The sequence below is a fragment of the Diceros bicornis genome, chromosome 5 (genome assembly GCF_020826845.1).
Source record: "Diceros bicornis minor isolate mBicDic1 chromosome 5, mDicBic1.mat.cur, whole genome shotgun sequence".
Taxonomy (NCBI): domain Eukaryota; kingdom Metazoa; phylum Chordata; class Mammalia; order Perissodactyla; family Rhinocerotidae; genus Diceros; species Diceros bicornis.
In genome coordinates, this window is record NC_080744.1 from 60617799 (window position 1) to 60639694 (window position 21896).

The 21896-nt window shown below is 45.7% G+C and overlaps 2 protein-coding genes across 2 annotated transcripts in view; one reads left to right on the plus strand and one right to left on the minus strand.

Annotated features, from left to right (window-relative positions):
* Positions 1 to 21896, minus strand: part of TIPIN (TIMELESS interacting protein) — a 246128-nt gene that overhangs the window by 82421 nt on the left and 141811 nt on the right. The gene's annotated exons all lie outside the window — the stretch shown is intronic.
* Positions 1 to 21896, plus strand: part of MAP2K1 (mitogen-activated protein kinase kinase 1) — a 78399-nt gene that overhangs the window by 48009 nt on the left and 8494 nt on the right. Inside the window, exon 6 of the mRNA XM_058541908.1 lies at positions 21387 to 21511. Coding sequence (XP_058397891.1) covers positions 21387 to 21511 — 125 coding nt within the window. The remainder of the gene's footprint in view (positions 1 to 21386; positions 21512 to 21896) is intronic.

Here is a 21896-nt window from a genome sequence, read left to right on the forward strand (position 1 = left end):
TGACCATATGTTATAGAGGATGTGGAGCAATTGGAACTCTCAGACACTGCTGATAGAAATGTAAAATGGTACCACTATGTGGAAAACAGCTTGTCAGTTTCATAAACCATCAAGCGTGTACCTATTATACATTCAGCCATTTCACTCCTAGGATTTTCTCTAAAGGAATGAAAGCATATGTCCATTCCAGCCCTTGTACATGAACGTTCATAGTAGTTTTATTTGTTAACAGCCAAAAACTAGAAACAACCCAAATGTCTATCAACAGTTGAATGGATAAACAAATTGTGGTATGTCCGTACAGTAGGATACTGCTTAGCAATAAAAAGAACAAACCATTGATGCATGCAACAATATGGATGAATCTTAAAAGAGTGATGCTGAGTGAAAGAGTCAGACAAAAAAGAGCACATATTTTGTGATTCCATTTCTATAATTCTAGAAATTGCAAACTAATCTGTAGTGACAAAATGCAAATCAGTGGTTACCTGGAGAATGAAGGAAGGGGAGGGAGAGAAGAATTACAAAGGAGCACAAGGAAACTTTTGGGGGTGATAGATAGGTTTATAATCTTGATTGTGGTGATGGTCATATATATTCATCAAATGATATACTTTAAGTATATGGAGTTTATTGTATAAAAATTATACAACAACAAAGCTGTAAAAAACCAAAATGCAAAAAAATAATCAAGTTGCTAAAAACCAGTGATAGAGAAAGATTCTTAAAAGCAGCCAGGGAAAGGGACAACCACTTTGGAAAACAGTTTGCTAGTTTCTTTTAAAATTAAACCATACAGGGGCCGGCCCCGTGGCTTAGTGGTTAAGTGCCCGCGCTCTGCTGCTGGCGGCCGGCTTCGGATCCAGAGCGTGCACCGACGCACCGCTTGTCCGGCCATGCTGAGGCGGCGACCCACATACAGCAACTAGAAGGATGTGCAACTATGACATACAACTATCTACTGGGGCTTTGGGGAGAAAAAGGGAAAAAAAATGGAGGAGGATTGGCAATAGATGTTAGCTCAGGGCCGGTCTTCCTCAGCAAAAAGAGGAGGATTGGCATGGATGTTAGCTCAGGGCTGATCTTCCTCACAAAAAACAAAAATAATAATTAAAAAAAAACGAAAAAAAATTAAACCATACAGCCCATCAACCCCACTTCTCAGTAGTGACCTAAAAGAAATGAAAAGATTTGTGCATACAAAGACTTGTACACAAATATTCATAGCGTCTTTATTCGTGATAGCCCCAAACTAGAAACAACCAAAATATTTATCACCAGATGAGTGAGTGAACAAATTTTGGTATATTCAAACAATGGAATACAACTCAGCAATAAAAGTGAACGAACTATTGATACATACAACTTGGATGAATCTCAAAAACATGCTGAGTGAAGGAAGCCCTACACAAAAGAGTACATACATACTGTATGATTCCATTAATATGAAATTCTAGGACAGACAGAATTAATCCACAGTAACTGAGTAGATCAGTGGTTGCCTAAGGGTCTGGGAGCTGGAGTGGGGATTAACTTCAGAGGGGCATGAGGGAGCTTTCTGGGGTAATCAAAATATTAAATCTTGATTTTGGTGGTAGGTTCACAGGTGTATACATTTTTTGAGACACATCAAACTACACACTTAAAATACAAAACTATAGAAAGCCTTCTGCTTTTCAACTGCACTAGCTACTGTTTTGTCCTCTTGCCACTGACACTTAAGAAAGTATCATTAAGGAGGTATGGTACGCCTTGAGGGGGGAGCACTTTTCCAGTAGTTTATGGACCGTAATCTGTGGTTCTTTAAGTCCTCTGAGTTGCATGTTAGAATATTTTAGTGTATTAATTTCTAGAGAATAAGAGTAGCTGAAAGGAGAGGAGGAATTAACATTTCTTGTGCATGGGGCTGTGTTCTAGGGCTGTGATTGACATACATAGTTTCACCTAGAGGGACCCATGAGGTCAGTGCTGTGGAACAGTCTGGTGGAGTAAAGCCATTACATCATCTATAAAATGGAATCCTCTTCTCTACTCCTAGGTTGCTGTGAGGATTAATGAAATTACGTATGGAAAGTAACTGGCAAAATGTTTTGCATAGAGAAGGGCCTAACAAATGCAAATTGCCTTCCTTATTCCTTTATGTAATATGTGAGGAAACTGAGAACCAGTGAGATTAAATTCCTTTTATGAACTGTACCTTTGTGTGCTCCTCACTTTTGCTCCTGTTACTGCCTTTCCTGGGAATACTTACTTCCCAGGCCCCATCCCACCCCCTCACACTCATACCTTTGCTAGACTAAGTCTGTTCATCCTTTTAAGTAGAGCACTGAGGCTTGGGAATCAGCCAAAGTTCACATCCTAACTCTCTTACATGCAGGATGTATAAACTCGCTTGAGTTATTTATTCATCTGTAAAATGAGGATAATTCATGACAAAGAGCAATAATTGCAAATTACATACTTATTTTATATGGTTGTGAGAATGCCTTCCTCATAAGTCATTAATAAATGTTTGTTAATAGTAAAAATGTTACTATTTAGCTCAGACATTTCTTCTTCTGAGAAGCTTTCCCATGAACCAGCCCCTTCCCAAAATGGATTAAGTGCTCTGCCTCTATATTCCTTTGGTGCAGGTCCATCCTTTTCTTATTGTAATAAATGATCATTGTTTTTTGAGGACCTGTTATGTACCAAGTGCCGTATTATGTGCTTCTTGTTACTTATCTTGTTTATTCTTCACAACAACCTTGTGAAATAGGTATATTTTACAGATGTGGAAACCACATCTATATGTCTCTCTCACTAGTATGTGAGTGTCTTCAAATCAGGAAACATGTCTAATTAATCTTTGTATCCCCAGTCGCTAACATAATAGCAGAAAATAGCTCCTCCTTAAAGGTTTGTTAAATGAGTGGATGTGTGATTAACTTGTGCCAGAACACACAGGAAGCAACAGTGAAAACTGGGCCAAGAACCCGTGTCTCCTACTCTTAACACAGTCATTAATCTAGTCCTGTGTTTTTCTCACCATGTGCCTTCTATGTACCATGCTCTGTGTTTTTGATGGAGAGCTCTAACTTTATTTCCATTTTAAAGGGAGGAAAGTTATAGCTCATTCCTGGAATAACCAGCTTGCTTTCCCCTTCAGCCTAGTGCTGCCCCCACTTTCCCAGGAATTTCTTTTCTGGCTCTGCCAATTATTGTTCTTTGGCACCAAGAGCTGCTTTGTGAGCCAGATGGGTCCCCGGACAGATGTCTTTGGTGGAGAGTTCACTACTTGCCCAGTCAAGGAGGGCCAGTCACTAGAAGGACTTCTACCCCAATGAACAGTGTGTGTGCAGGCTGGCCTGGCCTGGCTACTAAGCTTTTCAGACTTCTGCTGTTTTTGGGTATTCTCGGGAGGTCCTTAAAGAATTTGCTGTGCGTCCTGGCCTGTGGAGTGGCACTCTTGCACAACTTGATTCCTGAGCAAGAAGCACAATGAGTGGATGATTCCTGGAAACCTGAGTTAGGGTGAGAAAGAGAGAGAGAGAGTCTCCCTGCCTCTGTCTTTAGGCTTCCTTGCTGCCAGTAACTTCTTCCTCTGGTCTAAATATATTCTTTCCTGATGAAATTTAAACTCTGTTTCTTTTCATTCTGTCCTTGAGGAAAAATGGGGAAGAATAAAGAGACTTTTTCTCTGCCTCAAATTTTTATTTATTCTTATTTTTGATATTGATTTGCATGGTGATACCTTAGTGATTATTTCAATTAGCTTTTGCTGTGTACTAAACCACCCCAAAACTTAGTAGTTTAAAACAACAAGAGTTTATTACTTTGTACAGTTCTGTGGGTTGGCCGGGGCTATCGCCCCTCCCCATGTTTTCTCTCACCCTCTGGGAGGCTAAAGCCCTTGCTGCTTCCTATGATGGTCTTAGGGTTTCAGTAGCAAGAGTGGGTAACTCTAGTAGTCAAGCACCATTTAAGCCTCTGCTTATGTCCCATTTGTTAATGTCCTATTGGCTAAAGCAAGTCATGTGGTAAAACCAAGATTCAAAAAGTAGAGGGATAGACAGTCTCTTGTTGGGAGGAGCTACAAAATCTTATGGCCAGTTTTTTCACTCTATCACAAGTGATAAAAGTTCAGAGTTCGAATACTGACTGTGCTACTTACTGTGTAACCTTGGACAAGTTATTTAGCTTCTCCAAACCTCAGGAAAATGGAGAAAATATAGTCTACCTAAAGGGTTATGAGAATTAATTGAGATAGTGCCTTCAAAGCACCTAGAATAGTGCTTGACACATAGTAGACACTTTTTTAAACATCAGCTGCTGCTTAGCAGATGAATTAGTATAGGTTTTTTTGATTACCAGCAACAGAAACCAGCCTGACGTGGTTTAAGCTTCTGAAAACTTATTCATTAGAAGGATCCTGGGAAAGCTCAGAGAATCCTTTGAAAAATTGAAGCCACAGACTTTGGTAGGGCAGAGACTAGGGCTACTCTGGCTGGGAAGCTGGGTCATGCAAGCAGAAAAGCAGCTGCCTTGAGTCCACAGCTACCACAGGGGTGCTGCTGCTGGGTCACTTGGTCTTTCTTAGCCTCACTGGGGGGTGGACCCCAGGCTCAGTCACCTCCAGAAGGGTCTGGGGTCAGTGCCTCTGAAGCATACAGTCTCACAACAGTCATGCAGGTATCAAGGGACACCATCCCCTCTTGCTGAGTGTTGGGGGCAGGTTGGCACCCCGTTACCTAGTCTAGCATGCAGAGACGACACTTAGGATTTTAAATTATTAAGTTGAAAGTGATTTCTGGTTGTGCCTTTCTCTAAGTAAGACTAATGTACAAAAATAACTTATACCACAATTTATCCTGTCGGGCAATTCTTTGCTTTTTCAAAACATGCACTGTAGGATCTTTCAAATATAAGAAGTTCTCATAGAGTCTTCAAAAAGGCAAGCAAATTACATCAATTTGATTCAAACATTTTTTTTAAAGAATATGTCAGTGATAACAAAACTAGGCATACCTGGACCTAAAATTACTTTTTAAGTGGGAGGAAGTGCAATAATGGTATTTGAGAGGAGACCAACTGTTTCAGGTGCTATTTAGGTACTGTTTTTCCTGCTGGGTAGTTGCCTATTGAAAGTTTTTCAATAATACTTCTTTGACTGGGTGAGTGTGTCTTGGTCCTAGTGAGGTACACTGCCTTGGGTGGGCACGTGGCCAGCTTTCCTGCATTTCTCATGTGTCCACACTGGATGGAACCTAGAGAGAAGCAGGTTCTCACCCTCATTCCTGAAGTGATTTGTCTCTGCCATCAGGGAGCAGGCCTTCTGGGGTAGGACAAGCTCAGCTGGTCTTCCTACTGTCTGAAGCTCTGGCCAGCTCTTCTGGATTTCATCCATGATGAACCGGTCCAGCGTGATCTGCCCTGGTGTTGTGCAGACATTGCATTCTATTTCTCCTGGATGTTCAAAGGGCAAAGCAATCTGTGTGGCTCAGCCTGGTTTATGTGGTTTGTGTGCCATTGATCAGGGGGTGGGTGTTAGATCTGTGACCCCTCTGGGAGTGTAATGTAAGTTTTCTCTGAAATCTCTGGGTGACATTCTGGTGGCTAGGGATGGGTACGTACATGTACATGTTCCTCCATGTTTATTTGCCCTTCTCCTCACTATCGCTTCCCCCATCCAAGAAAAGTAATTCATATTTGTAAAATATCACAGAATACCTACCAAGTGCAAGGTATTGGATGAATCACTACAGAGGGTGTAAAGATGGCTCATAAATGAATTGTTCTTCCAGAAGCTTAGAGTCTAACAGGAAAAGAGGCATATCTGTAAGTGACTCTGATGATGGTGGAACAGAGCCAGTGTCATTGTTTTACACATGAATCGCTACCCTGCCAACTTTCAAATAGAATCTGATGTGATATAACTAGTCAGGATTCTTTGGTTGTGTCAGAAACCCAACTCAGGATTACTTAATCAAAAGAGAGGATGTATTGGCTTGGGTTACCAGGGAGCAGGGATGAATATGGGGTTGAAATGACAGTCTCAGGCCTCTGGTTACCTCTTGGCTTTACTATTCCTTGTGTGGGATTCCTTTTCAGTCAGATTCTCGTGAGGGCAGCATGAACCTCACTAACCCCAGATACATCTAGTCCTTCATGCTCCCTATCCCAGAGAAAGAGCTCCACCCACTCCTGCCAGCATCCACATCAGTACTTGAACTACTGATTGGCTTTGCTTGGCGTGCCTGCCCACTCGTGGACCAATCCATTGTCTTCTGGGGACTAGAGTAGTCTGGTTGGCCATCCTGGTATAAGCCCACCTCCATGGAAGAGTGGATGGGCCTTCTTGGTTGACACCCCAGCAGAAACACTTGCTGTTGGGGGAGGAGCCTATCCCAAATGAAAAAGAGAGATTCTATTACTAAAAGATGGGGAGGAGGAATGGATGCTGAAAGCAAGCAAATTAGGGAAAAAAAAGTTTTTCCGCTATAAATACTATTAAGCATTGGATCAGAAAGACAAAAAACTACTAACACAGATCAAAACAATAATTAAGCATTTAAGGCAGGAGTGGGCAAACCAGAGGCCTGCAGGCCAAATCTGGTCTGCTGCCTGTTTTGTATGGCCTGCAAGCTAAGAATTGTTTTTCAGAATTTTGTGACGTGATAATTGTGTGAAATTCAAATTTCAGTGTCCATAAATGAAGTTTTACTGGAACACAGCCATGCTTATTTGTTTAAGTGTTGTCTATGGCTGCTTTTGTGCTGTAATGGCAAAGTTGAATAGTTGCTTGTGAAAGAGACCATGTGGCCCTCAAAGCCTAAAGTATTTGCTCTCGAGCCAGCCCTGATGGCCTACTGGTAAAATTTGGCACACTCCACTTTGGTGGCCCAGGTTCAGTTCCCGGGCACAGAACAACACCACTTATCTGTCAGTAGCCATGCTGTGGCAGTGGCTTACATAGAAGAACCAGAAGAACTTACAAGTATACACAACTATCTACTGGGGCTTTGAGGGTGGGGAAGGAAAAAAAAAGGAGGAAGATTGGCAACAGACGTTAGCTTAGGGCAAATCTTCTCCTGCAAAAAAAAAAAAAAAAAGATTGTTCTCTAATCCTTTTCAGAAAAAGCTTCCTGACCACTGAGTTAAGGGGAAGAAGACTGAGGAAACTTTAGAATTTAAGCATAAAACTCAGCTTTAAGTTTATCAGCTTTAAGTTCTTGATGAAAACATGATGGATGACATAGGTAGGAGAGAGGGTTTTTCCTGACCCTGGAGCTCTAGAAGGAATTAGCTACAAAGGTTTATATGTAGTCTTTCCACTTACTATGGCAGGAGGTCCTAGGTCCACTTCATGCAAAGCTGACCCAGGTAGTTAGGCTGTGAGTTAAAGTGTGGGAGGTGGGCGGCCCTAGGATACAGCTCTGTTTCATGCCATTTAAAGCAGTGATTTGCATTGCTAGTCCGCCTTTCTTCTTGGCCCACTCTAATTACGAAGGTCTTATTTCGATTGAGACCCTGAAGAAGCATTACGTGACTTCGATCAATACGGAGTTCATCCAACTTAGCCGGTAAATTATTTCTGCCTTCGAGTTGCTGGCTGATGAAGATCAATAAATGCTATGAACAGTGTTAAATTTTGCCTCAGCTTGTTTTTCTTTTCCTTCTATCAGATGAAGTGGTGTGTAACCTGCTTGATTTTTATTCCCAGTATTGAATTGAATTAGTAGCCTGGACCTGCAGTGTACTGAGAAAGCCAGCCTAGATTTTTGAGCCAGACTGTAATTGGAAAAAGCTACGATGGCTTTCTTCAGAGCTGGAGTAGTTTATACTTTGGGGCCAGCGTACTTGGAGTGCATGCCAAAAGAATTCCTTATTGCCCAGGATAGAGTTTTTTTTTTTTTTAATAATTTTATTTATTTATTTTTCCCCCAAAGCCCCAGTAGATAGTTGTGTGCCATAGCTGCACATCCTTCTAGTTGCTGTATGTGGGACGTGGCCTCAGCATGGCAGGAGAAGCGGTGCGTTGGTGCGCGCCCGGGATCCGAACCGGGGCTGCCAGTAGCAGAGCGCGCGTGCTTAACTGCTAAGCCATGGCGCCAGCCCGAGAGTTTTGTAAAAACAGGGAGCCCTCAGGTCAGAAGGAGATGTAAGGCTTCTGTGGAGGCTTTGAGAGTGTTTTTGGATCCTAGTCCCAGGGACAGCTGGGGGTCTCCAAAGCACCTGGCACGTGTCCTAGCAGCAGCCTCTGGAGGAGCTGGGTCCTCAGCTACAGTCATGATTTCAACCTCTGAGTTTTCCTCTTGCTTTAGTCAGACTTGCCGTTAGCACTGGTAGGCAAGATGTGAATGGCTCAAGTTTGTTTTTCTTCTGTTGTTGTTTTACAAGCTGTTCGTAGCATGTAATGAGTTTCTGAGTGGCTTCTTCTGTGACCCTTGCGAGGCACTTTCCTGCCTGCCAGGCTTCGTTGCACACAAGTTTCTGTCCCGAGCACAGTCCCTGTCTGTGTGTGGCAGGGGAGTGTCGTCTGCACCTCGATTTGTAGGTTGCCCAGGGTGTCTAGGAGGTGGTCCCGGCTGCACTTCTGCTTCCTTTGCCCATCAGTCTCATCCCCCAGCCGTGTGGTGACAGCCTCAAGGGGGCAGTGAATTTGCAGGGACAGTTGATTCCTTTGGACTCTGTCTAGACTGCCCCACCTTACAGATGGAGACAAACAGAGAGTGGGTAATTAGTAGCTGGAATCCAGTATGCTGGTCTCTTGGTTAGAAATGTGAGTCACGTTCTCTCTAGAATTACCTCAGCTGCTAGAGCCACAGTGATGGATTATGGCTCCAGATGAGTTTGTCTCTTAGCTCCTCAAGCGAGGCAGATGGGATGTTGGAGGAGAGTGCTTCCTCGGATCCCTTTAGGGAAGCATCGTGGAGGAGGTGGTATTTGGGCTGAACTTTGAAGCTTAGGGAGAAGTTACACAGGTGGCAATGTCAGGGAAAGGAATTCCAGTAGAGGGAAACATGTGAATCATGCTGCAGAGGCAGGAAAACACAGATATGCCCTGATAGGAAATAGCAAGTCATTCAAGTTGTTTAGAAAAAGGGTTCCTGATGGTGAGTGGTAGGAATTAGATTAGGAATAGTTGAGGCAACTGAGGCGGGTCTTCACTTGCCATGCATGCTCAGGAACTGGATTTCATCATAGGCAGTCGGGCGCGGAGGAATGCTCCTGCACAGGGAAGCAAGGCGAGCTATCCTTTGAGGAAGAGGACTCTGGCTGCTGTGGCTGAGATGAGCTGAGAGGGGAGAGAAGTCAGTCAGGAGGCTGTTGCCATGGTCCAGTAAGAGACAGTGTGGGTCTGAGTCAAGATAATAACCGAGAGAAGGGAGAGGAGGGGACAGGTGGGAGAGAGGTGGTCAGGGTTTATTCTGGGAAGCCCCTGGAAAGCAAAGGCCAGGTGCTGGTGTGGATAGATGGGGAGGGAAAGGAAGCAGGAAGACTTGCCCTGTGGCCCTTCCCAAGGGGGTTGTGGTGGAAGGGAGCCTGAGGCCCAAGGCTGTACCTGGTTCCTTTAGGAAAAGCCTGTTACCCCAGGCTGAGAGGTGATCCCAGGAGAGCTGTGTGCTGCTCCTTCTCACATTAGAGAGCCTCATTTCTAAGCGAAACCTGGGGCTGAGACTGCCACTCTCCCCAGTTACAGATAACTTCCTGAGGAGGACTGCAGACCCGGGAGAGCTGGTTTGATTTGGAAGTCTGGTGACCTGGTGACCAAACAAGGGGCAGATTTTATTAACCACTGTCCAAGCAAGATGTAGCCCAGCTCACGATGCCCAAAACCACAGAGTGACAACGTAGAGTCTAGTGGCACATCTCAGCATGAGGGTGCGAACCAGCATTAGGCTTGATAGCACCTTTCTTTTTCCATTGGAAACAACACATTTTGAAGTTTATCGTTGGAGGTAAGTAGGTAAGTGCCTACTGCCCTGTGAAATGTTTGTAGTGCTGTCATTGGATGGTTGTGGCAGGCACTGAGTCCCCAGAAAGCTAATGCCCACCTGGTGGCCCAGAGCCACTGCCTTCCTCTCCCTTTAGCATCCTGGCTGCCAATGGAACCTTATGGAAGGTTCTGTCCAGCTCAGCCATTGGCTTCCTGAGTGATCCTGTTGGAGTCCCTCATCATCTCTGAACCTCACCTTCCTCATTGATTTAGGGGTAATCTCACTTCCTTCTCCATCTTCTGGAACTGTCCTCAGGATCAGAGGAAACTTGTGGCATTTGTGTAACGGCATCAAGGTTGCAGCATTTAAAAGCCCCTTGAACATATAACTATGTATGGAATAGTTGAGCTCCTAAGAATCTTCTAGTCCTAGTTGGAAAAGCAAGTTTATACCTTAAAAGTCAGATAAAAGGTTTATGGGCGAATTGACATAAAGTCTGGCATTTACCTTAAAATATTCTGCTCCCTCCCACCCTGCAAAGAAAAAGCTGAAGGGTAATGGGTGAAATCAGATTGGCAATGAGTAGATAATTGTTGAAGCTAGGTAATGGGTACATAGTTACACTACTTCTACTTTTGTGAATGTTGGGATTTTTTCAGAGAAAAAATTTAAAAGAAGGTGGCATATGTACTAACATGACAAGCAACATACATGGTAAGAGCTCCAGGGTTCCAAGGAGAAGGGAGTCTTGTGGGCAGACAGCGGTCAGGGGAGGCTTCACAGAAGAGGTGGGAGCTGGGCTTTGTCTCAGTGAGGACTCTTTGTTTCCAGTAACAGAAACCAATTTGAGTCAGCATAAACAGAACCGAGGACTTCCTTACAAGGACCCAGGAGGCCTCGGGGAAGCCAAGGGCCAGATGTAGCCAGTGTTCAGGAAGGGAGAGGACGAGGATGGAGGGCCACTGGGATCCCAGGCAGCATCTCTGCACTTTGGGCTCCTTTGTCCTGCATGCTCTGCAGCTCAGCTTTCTCTGCTTCTCTGTCCAGGGGGCAGGAGGAAGACGCCCCCTGCCCACAGCTCCTAGTGAGCATCAAGTCCATCCCAGACACAGCCCAGACTCAACTCGACCCTCTTAGCCCAATTCCCAAGTCTCTTAGTATCCCAGCAAAACTTACGTAGTACAAATAGTTGATGGGACTCCCTCCTGTAGGTGAAGGGAGGTAATTAAGGGGACACTTTTGAGTTAGGCAGCCCTCTCTCCCCTGCTTCCCCTGCCACAGACGAAAAGACTTGAAGGGTGGTAGGTCCTATATGAAGAGAGAAGACATCTGGATTGGAGACTAGCAAGAGCAACGATTCAGAGACAGAAACATGCAGGGAATAATTGGGGAACAGCACTGATGGGGGGGCACATAGGTAGGAGCCAGACCAAGCAGGACTGATTTTTTATATCACTTGTGTTTTTTCTCAAACAAATGTTAGCTTTTAGTTTCCCTCCAAAGCTTCAAGAGCCATTGAACTCTAAATGCTGTGCTTCTCACATGTAGGGCCTCCTACTTATTGAGCATGTAGTACCTGCAAGGTTCCATCAAGCAGGAATTACTATTTCCACCTAACCGCCAAGGAAACAGTCTTAGAGTGATCTGTAACTTGGCCGGGGTCACATAGCCAGTGAATGGTGGAGCTAGGATTCACACTGGATCTGCCTGACTCCAAAGTTGGTGGTACCATTTCCACATCACACTATACACCTACTTAATAGTGTAATTTTTGATGCAAATTGATGATAAGAACCAGTGGATATTAGGATTCTTGTTAGTGAACACGAATAGCTCAAACAATAAGGAGATATTTTTTTGGCTTAGCTAACCAAACCCCAGGAAGGGTAAGAATGCAGCTGGCCTGAGGGATGATTGTGTCTAGGGACTCAAATGCCATTAGCTGTTATACTTCAATTAAGAGGTACTTATAGAAGATGCTGTTAGTTGTCTCCCTCTCTCATTTCTCTTTCGACATTGGCTTTATTCTCTCAGGCCAGCTATCTCTACCGGAGGGGAACCATCACCTCTGGCTTTAGTCTCATTATCAGGGAGGGAAGAGCTTTTCCCAGCTTCTGTTAGAAAATGAGGAAGGACTCTCATTGGACTGATAAGGGTCGTGTGCCCAGACCTGCGGGGTGGGAAAGATGAGTGGCCCAGTCTGTGTCAGGGGCCTGCCCTGTGCCCAGGGGTCAGGTTCCCTGATTGTCAGTCTCTACCTGAAGTGGTTGGTTGGAGTGAGGGAGGAGCACTTCTCCCAAAGAAGTGTGTGTGGTGGGGAGAGGGTTCTTCTCAGTAGACCATACAAGGAATGCCCCTGACATTTGGCTTACATTGTCCTACATTTGTCCTTAAATCAGCAAACACACTCTTCTAAGTGTTTTCCTTTAGGGTCCTGTCTGAAGCTAAGCCGGGAATGAATGATGAGTGGCCTCTTGACCTCCTTTCTAGACTTTTCTGGTGAATCATGCTGACTGTGACCCAGACACAAATGGTAATGCCTACTTTGGTGGAGCCTGGGTCACCATAAATGTAGTGATGTTACTAGAAATTCTCTCCCACTCTCCGTTTTAAAATGAACAGATTTTCCGCCTATCTCTACCTTTCCTTTTTCCATTGTCTTTTTTTTTCTCTCCTCCTGCTGAGCAAAATTAGCCTTCAGCAGGTTAAAACAGGTTTTTAGCTAATTTCCCTTTCTTTTAATTTTATTTATTTCTCCCAAAGCCCCAGTAGATAGTTGTATGTCATAGCTGCACATCCTTCTAGTTGCTGTATGTGGGACGCGGCCCCAGCATGGCCGGAGAAGCGGTGCGTCAGTGCCCACCCAGGATCAGAACCCGGGCTGCCAGCAGTCAGCCCGAGCACTTAACCGCTGAGCCACAGGGCCGGCCCTAATTTCCCTTTCTTAAAGAGCAGATGATAAGTATCCAAGTTAGCCAGCATTGTTTTCCTGCCTGCAGGTAGTTGATTGGCTTTGTGATAGATTGCATGTCTGCTTGTCCTCTGAAGTAGCCCAGATAGTCTGGAGGGGGAAATTCATTGCTTTAAGGCATGTTCTTTTAATGGAAAGCTTACTTTGTGATCTTTGGCAAGGGACTTCAACTTGAGCCTTAATTTCCATATCTGTAAAATGAGGCTGCTCTGCCAAGTAGTATTATGGGGTCGTTAGAAGTGAGAGATCAGGGAAGCCAGGATCCATAAGCTTTTCCCTTTATTGCCCTTTTTTCCTTTCCTCTTTCTCTTTCTCTCTTTAGTGCAATCCCTATACCTTTTGCTATGGCTTTTGTTACAAACTGTTTTAAAAATTTTGACCATTTCTTGGAATGGTGTGTGCTAATGAAAACCAAATCCTGAACTCTCACAACATCATCTCATGTTTAATTGTCAGCATTTGTGTGCCTTTTGGGTCGGAGATGAGCACTGAATTTGCAGAGAATGGTGCACAAAGGTAGAGAATGAAAGCATTTCAAAACTAATGAATCTTGGGAGGGAAGAAAAAAATTAAAATGCAGTTGCTGGACTTGGTTGCAAAAATCTCGGAAGTGGAGAGAGACAAAAATAGCTGCTTGTTAGGACGTGGCACTTGTGCTCCGAAGGCTCTCTGTTTGAACTCAGTTTTTTTTTTTTGGGGGGGGGGTTTTGGTGAGGAAGATTGGCCCTGAGCTAATAACTGTTGCTAATCTTCCTCTTTTTGCTGAGGAAGATTAGCCCTGAGCTAACATCCGTGCCAGTCTTCCTCTATTGATGAGCGGTGCTTTGGTCTGTGCCCGGGATCCGAACCCGTAAACCCTGGGCTGCCAAAGCAGAGCCTGCGAACAACCACTTTGCCACTGGGCTGGTCCCTGAACTCAGTTGTTAGGCAGAAGGAGGTGGTAAACAACGTCTAGTTCCTGCGGTCAGCGCGGTCTTGCAGTTAGACTTGTCAAGGAGGAGGATGCGCTGGAGCTGAGCAGGAAGCACTCACTCGCTAAACTGGAGCAGAGAATTATTTTCTCTCACAACCAAATTTCAAGGATTTCAACCTACTCCAAGTCAGATCCTGTTCCCAGATAAAACTTGTTACGTCTGTAATGTGAGTGACAACCTTTCCTAACCACAACTCTTTTTTTTAATTGAGATATAATTGACATATGACACTGTATTAGTTTTAGGTGTACAGCATCATGATTTGATATATGCATATATTGGGAAATGATTACCACAATAAGTTTAGTTAACATCCATCACCATACATAGTTACAATTTTTTTTTCTTATGATGAGAACTTTATAAGATCTACTCTCTTAGCAGCTTTCAAATATACGATACAGTATTATTAACTGTAGTCACCATGCTGTACCTTACATCCCCAGGACTTATTTATCTTATAACTGGAAGTTTGTACCTTTTGACCACCTTCACCCACATCTTAATAATGGCTTTTCTGAAACTTTGGAGTATAACTCACTATGGTTTGCCAGTTGCTGTGTTATGGAGACCCAGGTTATCTAGCCTCTGGAAATTAAGAGTCTGTAAGTTCTGCTCTAGCCTCTGCCATGAGCTCACTGTATAATCTTTACAGATAACTCCCTGACTCTGGGCCTCTGTGTTTCTCATCTGGACACAGGGATTTATAATGCTTACTTCACACCGTTGCTGTGAGGATTAAAGAAGACAGTATACTTAAAAGGCCTGGCATAGTAGATGCTCCTCGCTCCAGAGCTGTTGTGGCATCTCTGTAGGTTGGCTGGGCTTGCCTACCCCCCATCCTCCCATTCCTAGTCTTTCAGCCTAGTCTGTCTCCTTAGCTGGGGGAAGTCAGTGAGGGGAGAAAGCTGGAGCCTCTTTTCAATACTCTTAGGGAAGGTTGGATGGGAAAAAGAGGTTACAGGTAATGGCTAATTGAAGGGTTTGGGATTGTCTCTGAATTTTAATTATCTTTGCAACTTAATTAGCTCCCAGAGGCCATGGATAACTGGAGGTGGCTCTTTGGAGACTGTTGTTTGACTTATCAGGGTCAGCTACCTTTCCCTTCTGTTTCTTCATCTTTAAAGAAGGGTTATTAAGGCACTACCCGGGTTGCTAAGAAGAGGTCATTTGAAGCCTAAAAATCACCATTTAAAAAGTCTCATTTGGGGCCGGCCCGGTGGCGCAAGCGGTTAAGTGCGCGCGCTCCGCTGCGGCGGCCCGGGGTTTGCTGGTTCGGATCCCGGGCGCGCACCGACGCACTGCTTGGTAAGCCATGCTGTGGCGGCGTCCCATATAAAGTGGAGGAAGATGGGCACCGATGTTAGCCCAGGGCCGTCTTCCTCAGCAAAAAAAAAAAAGAGGAGGATTGGCAGATGTTAGCTCAGGGCTGATCTCCTCACAAAAAAAAAAAAAAAAAAAAAAAATCTCATTTGCCTTGTTTTTTCTTTCTCTAACTTCTCTCATTTATCCCGATCATATCACTTTTGGATTCAGCTTTTATTACAAGTAAGCCAGAGTCTGGTTTCCAAGTGTCACTCAGCTTGCTTCTCTGGGGCCCTCATTTCTTCCCTTCACCTCTTTCTTCTGTTTTTCTTGTGCTCCCCATTTTCTCTCCTGCTCCTCTGCCCTTCCATTCCTCCATGTCCCACCTCCTTCCATCATGCCTTCCTTCCCCTCCACCTTCCAGTAAGGAATGCAATTTCGTGTAACATGAGCCTAAACCAAACAAAATGAAGGTACTCGAACATAGAGGGAATACGCTGAGGGCTGATACTCACCTTGCTTCATCTGCCTGATAGGGCCTTGTCAGGCTGGCATCCACCTGGGCAGGCTGGGAGAACTTAGAATATGTGAGTCCGCAATGCCCTGACCATGTCTCTCTCTTTGCCCTTGCTATCATACGCGTGTGCACGCATTCTTGTTATTTGTTGGATTCTGTCTCCCCTGGTGGTGATGGCCTTGAGGACAGGGATAGGGACTATGTCCTTTTTACTCATAGCTCACTGCAGCGACTCTGTAAGTGTTTATAGAATAAACAAATGACTTGCTGAATTATTTAATTGAAACTCCTTGTTTTTAGAGGGGTGGAAAATGCTCAGAAGTTAAAATCATGTGCTCTTGGGGGAAAATCAGGAGGCTTTGAACAGTAGTTATTTCTGGGGCAGAAAATATCAGAGAAGAAAATGCTTTCTTCCACTTAGTTTATGATTCATAAAACCTCCTTGTTCATTTTTGAAGAAGGAAGGTTTACCCATCCTTATTGTTGCATAGGCAGAGCAGGGTCAGGGTATCTAACCTTAGCATCTTGTAGATTTCCTATGGAAGCTTGTCAGCCTGGGAACCTAGTGGGTGGTGGATGCTTCCTTCAGAATGCAGCCATCCACCAGGTGCTGGACCTCCTCCCAGCTTCACCCTCTTGATATTAGAGGGTCAGAAGCAGAACCCAAGGCCTGGAGAAGGCCTCAGAAAGGAGGAACGATGGAACGATGTTTGAGGTTGCTGTTAGGAAAGATGTGGGAGGAAGCTCGATTAAACCTCCCAGGGATCCAGGAGCAGGGCAGTATTCCAAGCTGGGAAGGGGACTTGGAAAAACTAGGCACCTGGATGTAGAGGTGGGAGAGTGGGTGGGAAAGGAGGAAATTTTAGATGCGGGGAACAGGACAAGACTAGCACAGTTAGAGAGGCAGGTGAGCCTGAGCCTGGAGGAGGTGAACGTGGAGAAGCATTGGGGCAAGAAGTTGGAAAGAAGGGACAGTGGAGGGTTTGGAAAGGCAGGCCAAGGGGCTTGGACTGTACTCGAAGGCAGACGGGAGCCACTACAGGCTCTGTGCAGGGGCTGTCCCGCTGGAGGAGTGTTGGTTGCTATGCAGCATGGGGTGGAGGAGGAAGATATTGGGGACAGGAAGGGAGGAGGGTGGGATGGTGAGTGCAGAAAGCAGATACGGAATGCTGACTTGTAGGAAACAGTCTCTCTCTGGCCTTGTTTGACATGTACCTCTTTTCTGTCCCCAGAGAAGAGCCCAACTTGGCTGGAGCTGCCAGGGGAGAGCATGTCCTGACCTGGTGGCTCCAGCCACATGCTCTGCAGTTGAGGGATTTAGTGTGCCCAGGTCTCCAAGCAACTTCTTGTCAGGCTTTCCGGGTGACCAGGAGGGGCCATGTGCGGTGCATCTGGCTCCCAGGGCAGTTGTGGTCCAAGCAGGGAGAAGCACCCCAGGGTTTCCCTCTGCTCCTCTCTGACCCCATCCACCATGGATCTCTGCAGCCTCCCAGGCAGTGTTGTTCCCTGGGGCAGGTGGGGGAAGCAGGAGCTGACAGCCAGGGATGGAGGAAAGCATTGTTACATAAGTTTGAAAAAAATGAGGCTTGCTTGCCATGTGAATAGGAATCAGATACAAGGACTATTACAGAGGCAGTGCAGCCACTCCTGAGCAGCAGCTGCAGCAGAGAGAAGTGTCTAAGCCAGCAGAGGAGGGAGTCCCCAGGCCCTGGAGGAGGTGGCTGCTTTGTTGGGGAGTGAGGGGGTGTCTGGTTCTGTGAGCTGCTCATCTTGGAGGGCAACCTGTGAAAGAATCATTCTTTGTGTTCCTTAACATGGGGTGCTATTTAAATGCCCATGCTTCATTAGATTCATTCTGGTCTCCATCTGGTAAGGTTGCGAGTGCTGCAGTTGTCACCGCTTTCCTGATAGGCAAACCTCAGACTAGCGAAGCCAACTGACTTGCTCAAGGCCGCATGTGGAGCAGGGGGCAGGAGCAGGGCCAGGGTTTGAATACAGATCTCTTGTCTCTTTAGCCACTGCCATACTTTTGCTTTAAAACAAGGCCTAACAGGTCCTTCCTAAACAGGCCATGGGAGCATTGGGAAGGTGAGGGAGCTCAGGCCTTCGTGGTCCAGGCACAGGGATGAAAGGCTGTGGCATTCAGTGGGAAGTGTGAAGAGAGAGGCTCAGGTTGGAGGAACTTTCACGTGCTCTCCCCACCGGGCCCCAGCAAGCACTGTCACACACCTCGCTCTTCCCAGTTCTGTTCTCAGTGTCATTTTCCACACACTGAGCACTGATCTCCAGGGGTCATACGTCTCTGTGTGAGAAGGGCCACGGGTACTGTGGAGATGAGGACTAGTGGCTCCTCGGTTGGAAGTGTTTATCGGGGCCTGTCTTAATACTAGGCTTGGGAAAGAAACAAAAGAAAAGCTAGTTCCTGACCTCCTGAAGTTTAGACTCTCCCCATGTGCTTGAAATACTTCTCCAGGAGGCCGCACAACTCACTGCCTCACTTCATCTAGGTGGTTGATCCAGGGCCATCTCCGCACAGAGCCCTTCCCTCACTGCCTTGTCTCAGCAGCACCCTTCACTCTCTGTGCTCTTTCTGGTTTGGTTATTTTTATTTTCTTCATGGCATTTCAGGCCACCTGCTGTTACACATTGGCTTGTGGGTTTGTTTTTGTCTGTCTCCTCTCACTAAATGTCAGCTTCATACAGTGGGAACTTGCTCAGTTTGCTCACTGTTGTCTCCCTGGTACCTGCACGGTGCCTGGCACGGAGTGGTGCTCAGTGAGCGTTAGGTGAGGGAGTGAACAGTTGGTTCATGTGGTGGCAGGGTGGCTGGGAAGGGGACAGGTCTGGGCATCAGAAGATCTGAGTTCTGGTTCCAGCTTTACCCGGTGTTGGCTGTATAAACCTTGAACAGGTCTCTGGACCCCTCTAGGCCTTAGACTTTTCATTTCCACCAGGAAGGGGAGGAACCAGATGCCTTCCAAGGCCACTTCTGACACCTCCATTCTGAAAGTCTATATGTAGGAGACACGGAGTTGCCTAGGGGTTCAGAAAGGTCTTGTGTCCTGTGACATTATGAGGACTGGGTCTTAGAAAGACTGCACCAGTGGCTCTGAGTGTGGATGCTGGTACACAGTGAGTTTAGATCTGTTCATTCACAAGTGTTTGGGAGCACCTGCTGTGTGCCAAGTATTGTCCTAGCCCTGGGGTTACAGTGGGGAGGCAGATAGTCAACGTTCCTGCCCTCGTGGAGCTGGTGGTGAATGGAGAGAGGCTAGAGCTGGCTGGGGCTGTGTTATGAGCCCCCCAGAGCTAGAAATGATGAGGGGCCAGGTAGGGGTTGGACAGGGGAAGGACTTACTGGGATATGAGAGGGTGACTTTTTTTCAGTTTACCTTTGGAAAGATAATTAAATAGACCTGTTAGAATCTGTTTAAGAATAAATACTGTAAATGCATTCATGTGAGATTATTGAAGGGAAAAATAATGTTAATACAGCATACCTCAGAGATTTTGAGGTTTCGATTCCAGACCACCACAATAAAGTGAGTCACATGAATTTTTTTGGTTTCCCAGTGCATATATAAGTTATGTTTACACTATACTGTAGTCTTTTAAGTGTGCAATAGCATTATGTCTAAAAAAAATGTACATATCTTAATTAAAAAATACTTTATTGCTGGAGCCGGCCCGGTGGCGCAAGTGGTTAAGTGCGCGCGATCCGCTCTGGCGGCCTGGGGTTCGCCGGTTCGGATCCCGGGCGCGCACTGACGCACTGACTGCTTGGCAAGCCATGCTGTGGCGGCGTCCCATATAAAGTGGAAGAAGATGGGCACGGATGTTAGCCCAGGGCCAGTCTTCCTCAGCAAAAAAAGAGGAGGATTGGCAGATGTTAGCACAGGGCTGATCTCCTCACACACACACACACAAAAATAAAAACTTGATTGCTAAAAAATGCTAACCATCATCTGAGCCTTTAGCAAGTTATAATCTTTTCGCTGGTGGAGGGTCATAAAAAACGCAGTTATCTGCGAAGCGCAAGAAAGCAAAGCACAGCAAAATGAGGTGTGGCTCTAGTGGTTCTGGTAGGTTGGAATTGAGGATTTGGTTTTTTCTCTGATTCTCCAGATGTTTTATATACTAGTGTCTATATTACTTCTGTCAAAGAGTCCCTGTCGCAGTTTATGATTTTGCCCCTGGGTGTGGCTTGCTCTTGAGTGGGTCTCATTGTTTGCTGCTATCTGCCCGTAAAGCCCTGGCCTGGGGACTTTTACCAAGTCCCAGCCTCAGTTTTCCCACCTGTAAATGAGAATACAGTAGTCTCCCCTTATCTGCAGGGGATATGTTCCAAGACCCCCAGTGGATGCCTGAGGCCGTAGATAGTACTGAACCCTAAATATACTATGTTTCTTCCTTTACATACATACCTATGATAAAGTTTAATTTATAAATTAGGCATGGTAGGAGATTAACAACAATAACTAATAATAAAGTTGGCTTTGGGGCCATTATCAAGTGAAATAAGGGTGACTTGAACACAAGCACTGCAATACCACAACAGTCATCTGATAACCGAGATGGCTACTAAGTGACTAACGAGCGAGTAGCGTATCCAGCGTGGATACGCTGGACAAAGGGATGAGTCACGTCCCGGGCTGTGCGGAGCCAGATGGTCTGAGATTTCATCACGCTACTCAGAATGGTGTACAATTTAAACTTACGAATTGTTTATGTCTGGAATTTTTCGTTTAATATTTTCGGACCACAGTTGACCACAGGTAACTGAAATCATGGGAAGTGAAACCGCGGATAATGGGGAACTATTGTACTTGGCCCTGGTTTGCCCACTTTACAGGGTAGTTGTTTGAATCACAGGAGATGAGAAGAAAAACATTTGGAAGTGCACCTCCCTCTGCAGAGGGAAGAGCCAGTGGACTAGTAGTGGTGATGGCAGCCGGGGCAGGAAGTGGGGAAGGTCCAAGTGCGGGGAAGAGGGATGGGGCTGGTGCTGAGCACTGCCTTGACCCTGAGAAGCAGCTTTCAGGCCTCCCTAGATCTCTGGCAGCATGGGGCTCTCTGTGACTTAACAGGTAGGCTGTCAGGGAAATAACTTGAGTGAAAGAGAATCATAAGTCAGCTCCCAACCCCTGCCACACATTTTCATAAAACTCACGTGCTCTGTGCTTGGTACTGAGGTCAGGAACAGAAATTCTCACTTTCAACCCATCCCCCTTGATTCTTTGGCCTATCAGCCTTAGCAAGCATACAGATCTTATTATTTGTGGTTTTCTTCCTTTCTTATGATCTAACCATAGATATAATGTCTTGCCAATAGGGGCAGTTAAAGCAACAGACTTTGAAATCTTGATTATTCATGGTAACTGATTCCTTCCTGTGGGTCACCTGGCCAAGTCTAGATTCTCAAAGAGTAGAAATCCACTGACTTTCTGTCCTGCTTCTACAGAAGCTTATCATTTCCTCTCCAAACAACCTTTCCTTGAACTGTGAAGAAGTGGGAATAAGGGGCCTTGGTGTCCAGTATTTGCAAACCAAGGGCTGGCTCTGTGGGGGGCAGCGGCGGGGGTGGGGGGGTAGGTCCTAAGACTTATGGTCAGGGCTGGTCTGTCTGTGGAGCACTGACCCTTCCCCTCCCCAGCCTACCTATGTCAATTCTCTACTTTTCTGTTTTCTTTTCCCTGCAGATGTCAAGCCCTCCAACATCCTAGTGAACTCTCGTGGGGAGATCAAACTGTGTGATTTTGGGGTCAGTGGGCAGCTCATCGACTCCATGGCTAACTCCTTCGTGGGCACAAGATCTTACATGTCGGTATGAGCAGTGGGTTTTATTTCTCGAGCTTCTTGTCTGGTCAGGGATAGGAGCTAAGTGGGTGCCTTCCTCTGTAGAGCCAGAGCCTTATGCTGGGTGATGGGGGTGGGGGAGAAAGAAATGAGGGATGTGGCATTGTGGTCCCTCCTCGAGGAGATCACAGTCTTATGGGGAGATGGTCTTGGCCTTTCATAAGCCTCGGAGCATGATTGGGGTCCTGGGCCCTTGACTCACTAGAAGAGATCATACGATCACAGCTCCAGCTATTGCCAGCACTCAGATGTTTCCCAGAGCTTGGCTTCCATTCTCAAGAGATTGTGAGCTTCAGCTACCCTTTGGTCACCTTGACCTGATTGTTTTCAGAACTTCCAACCCAACATACCCA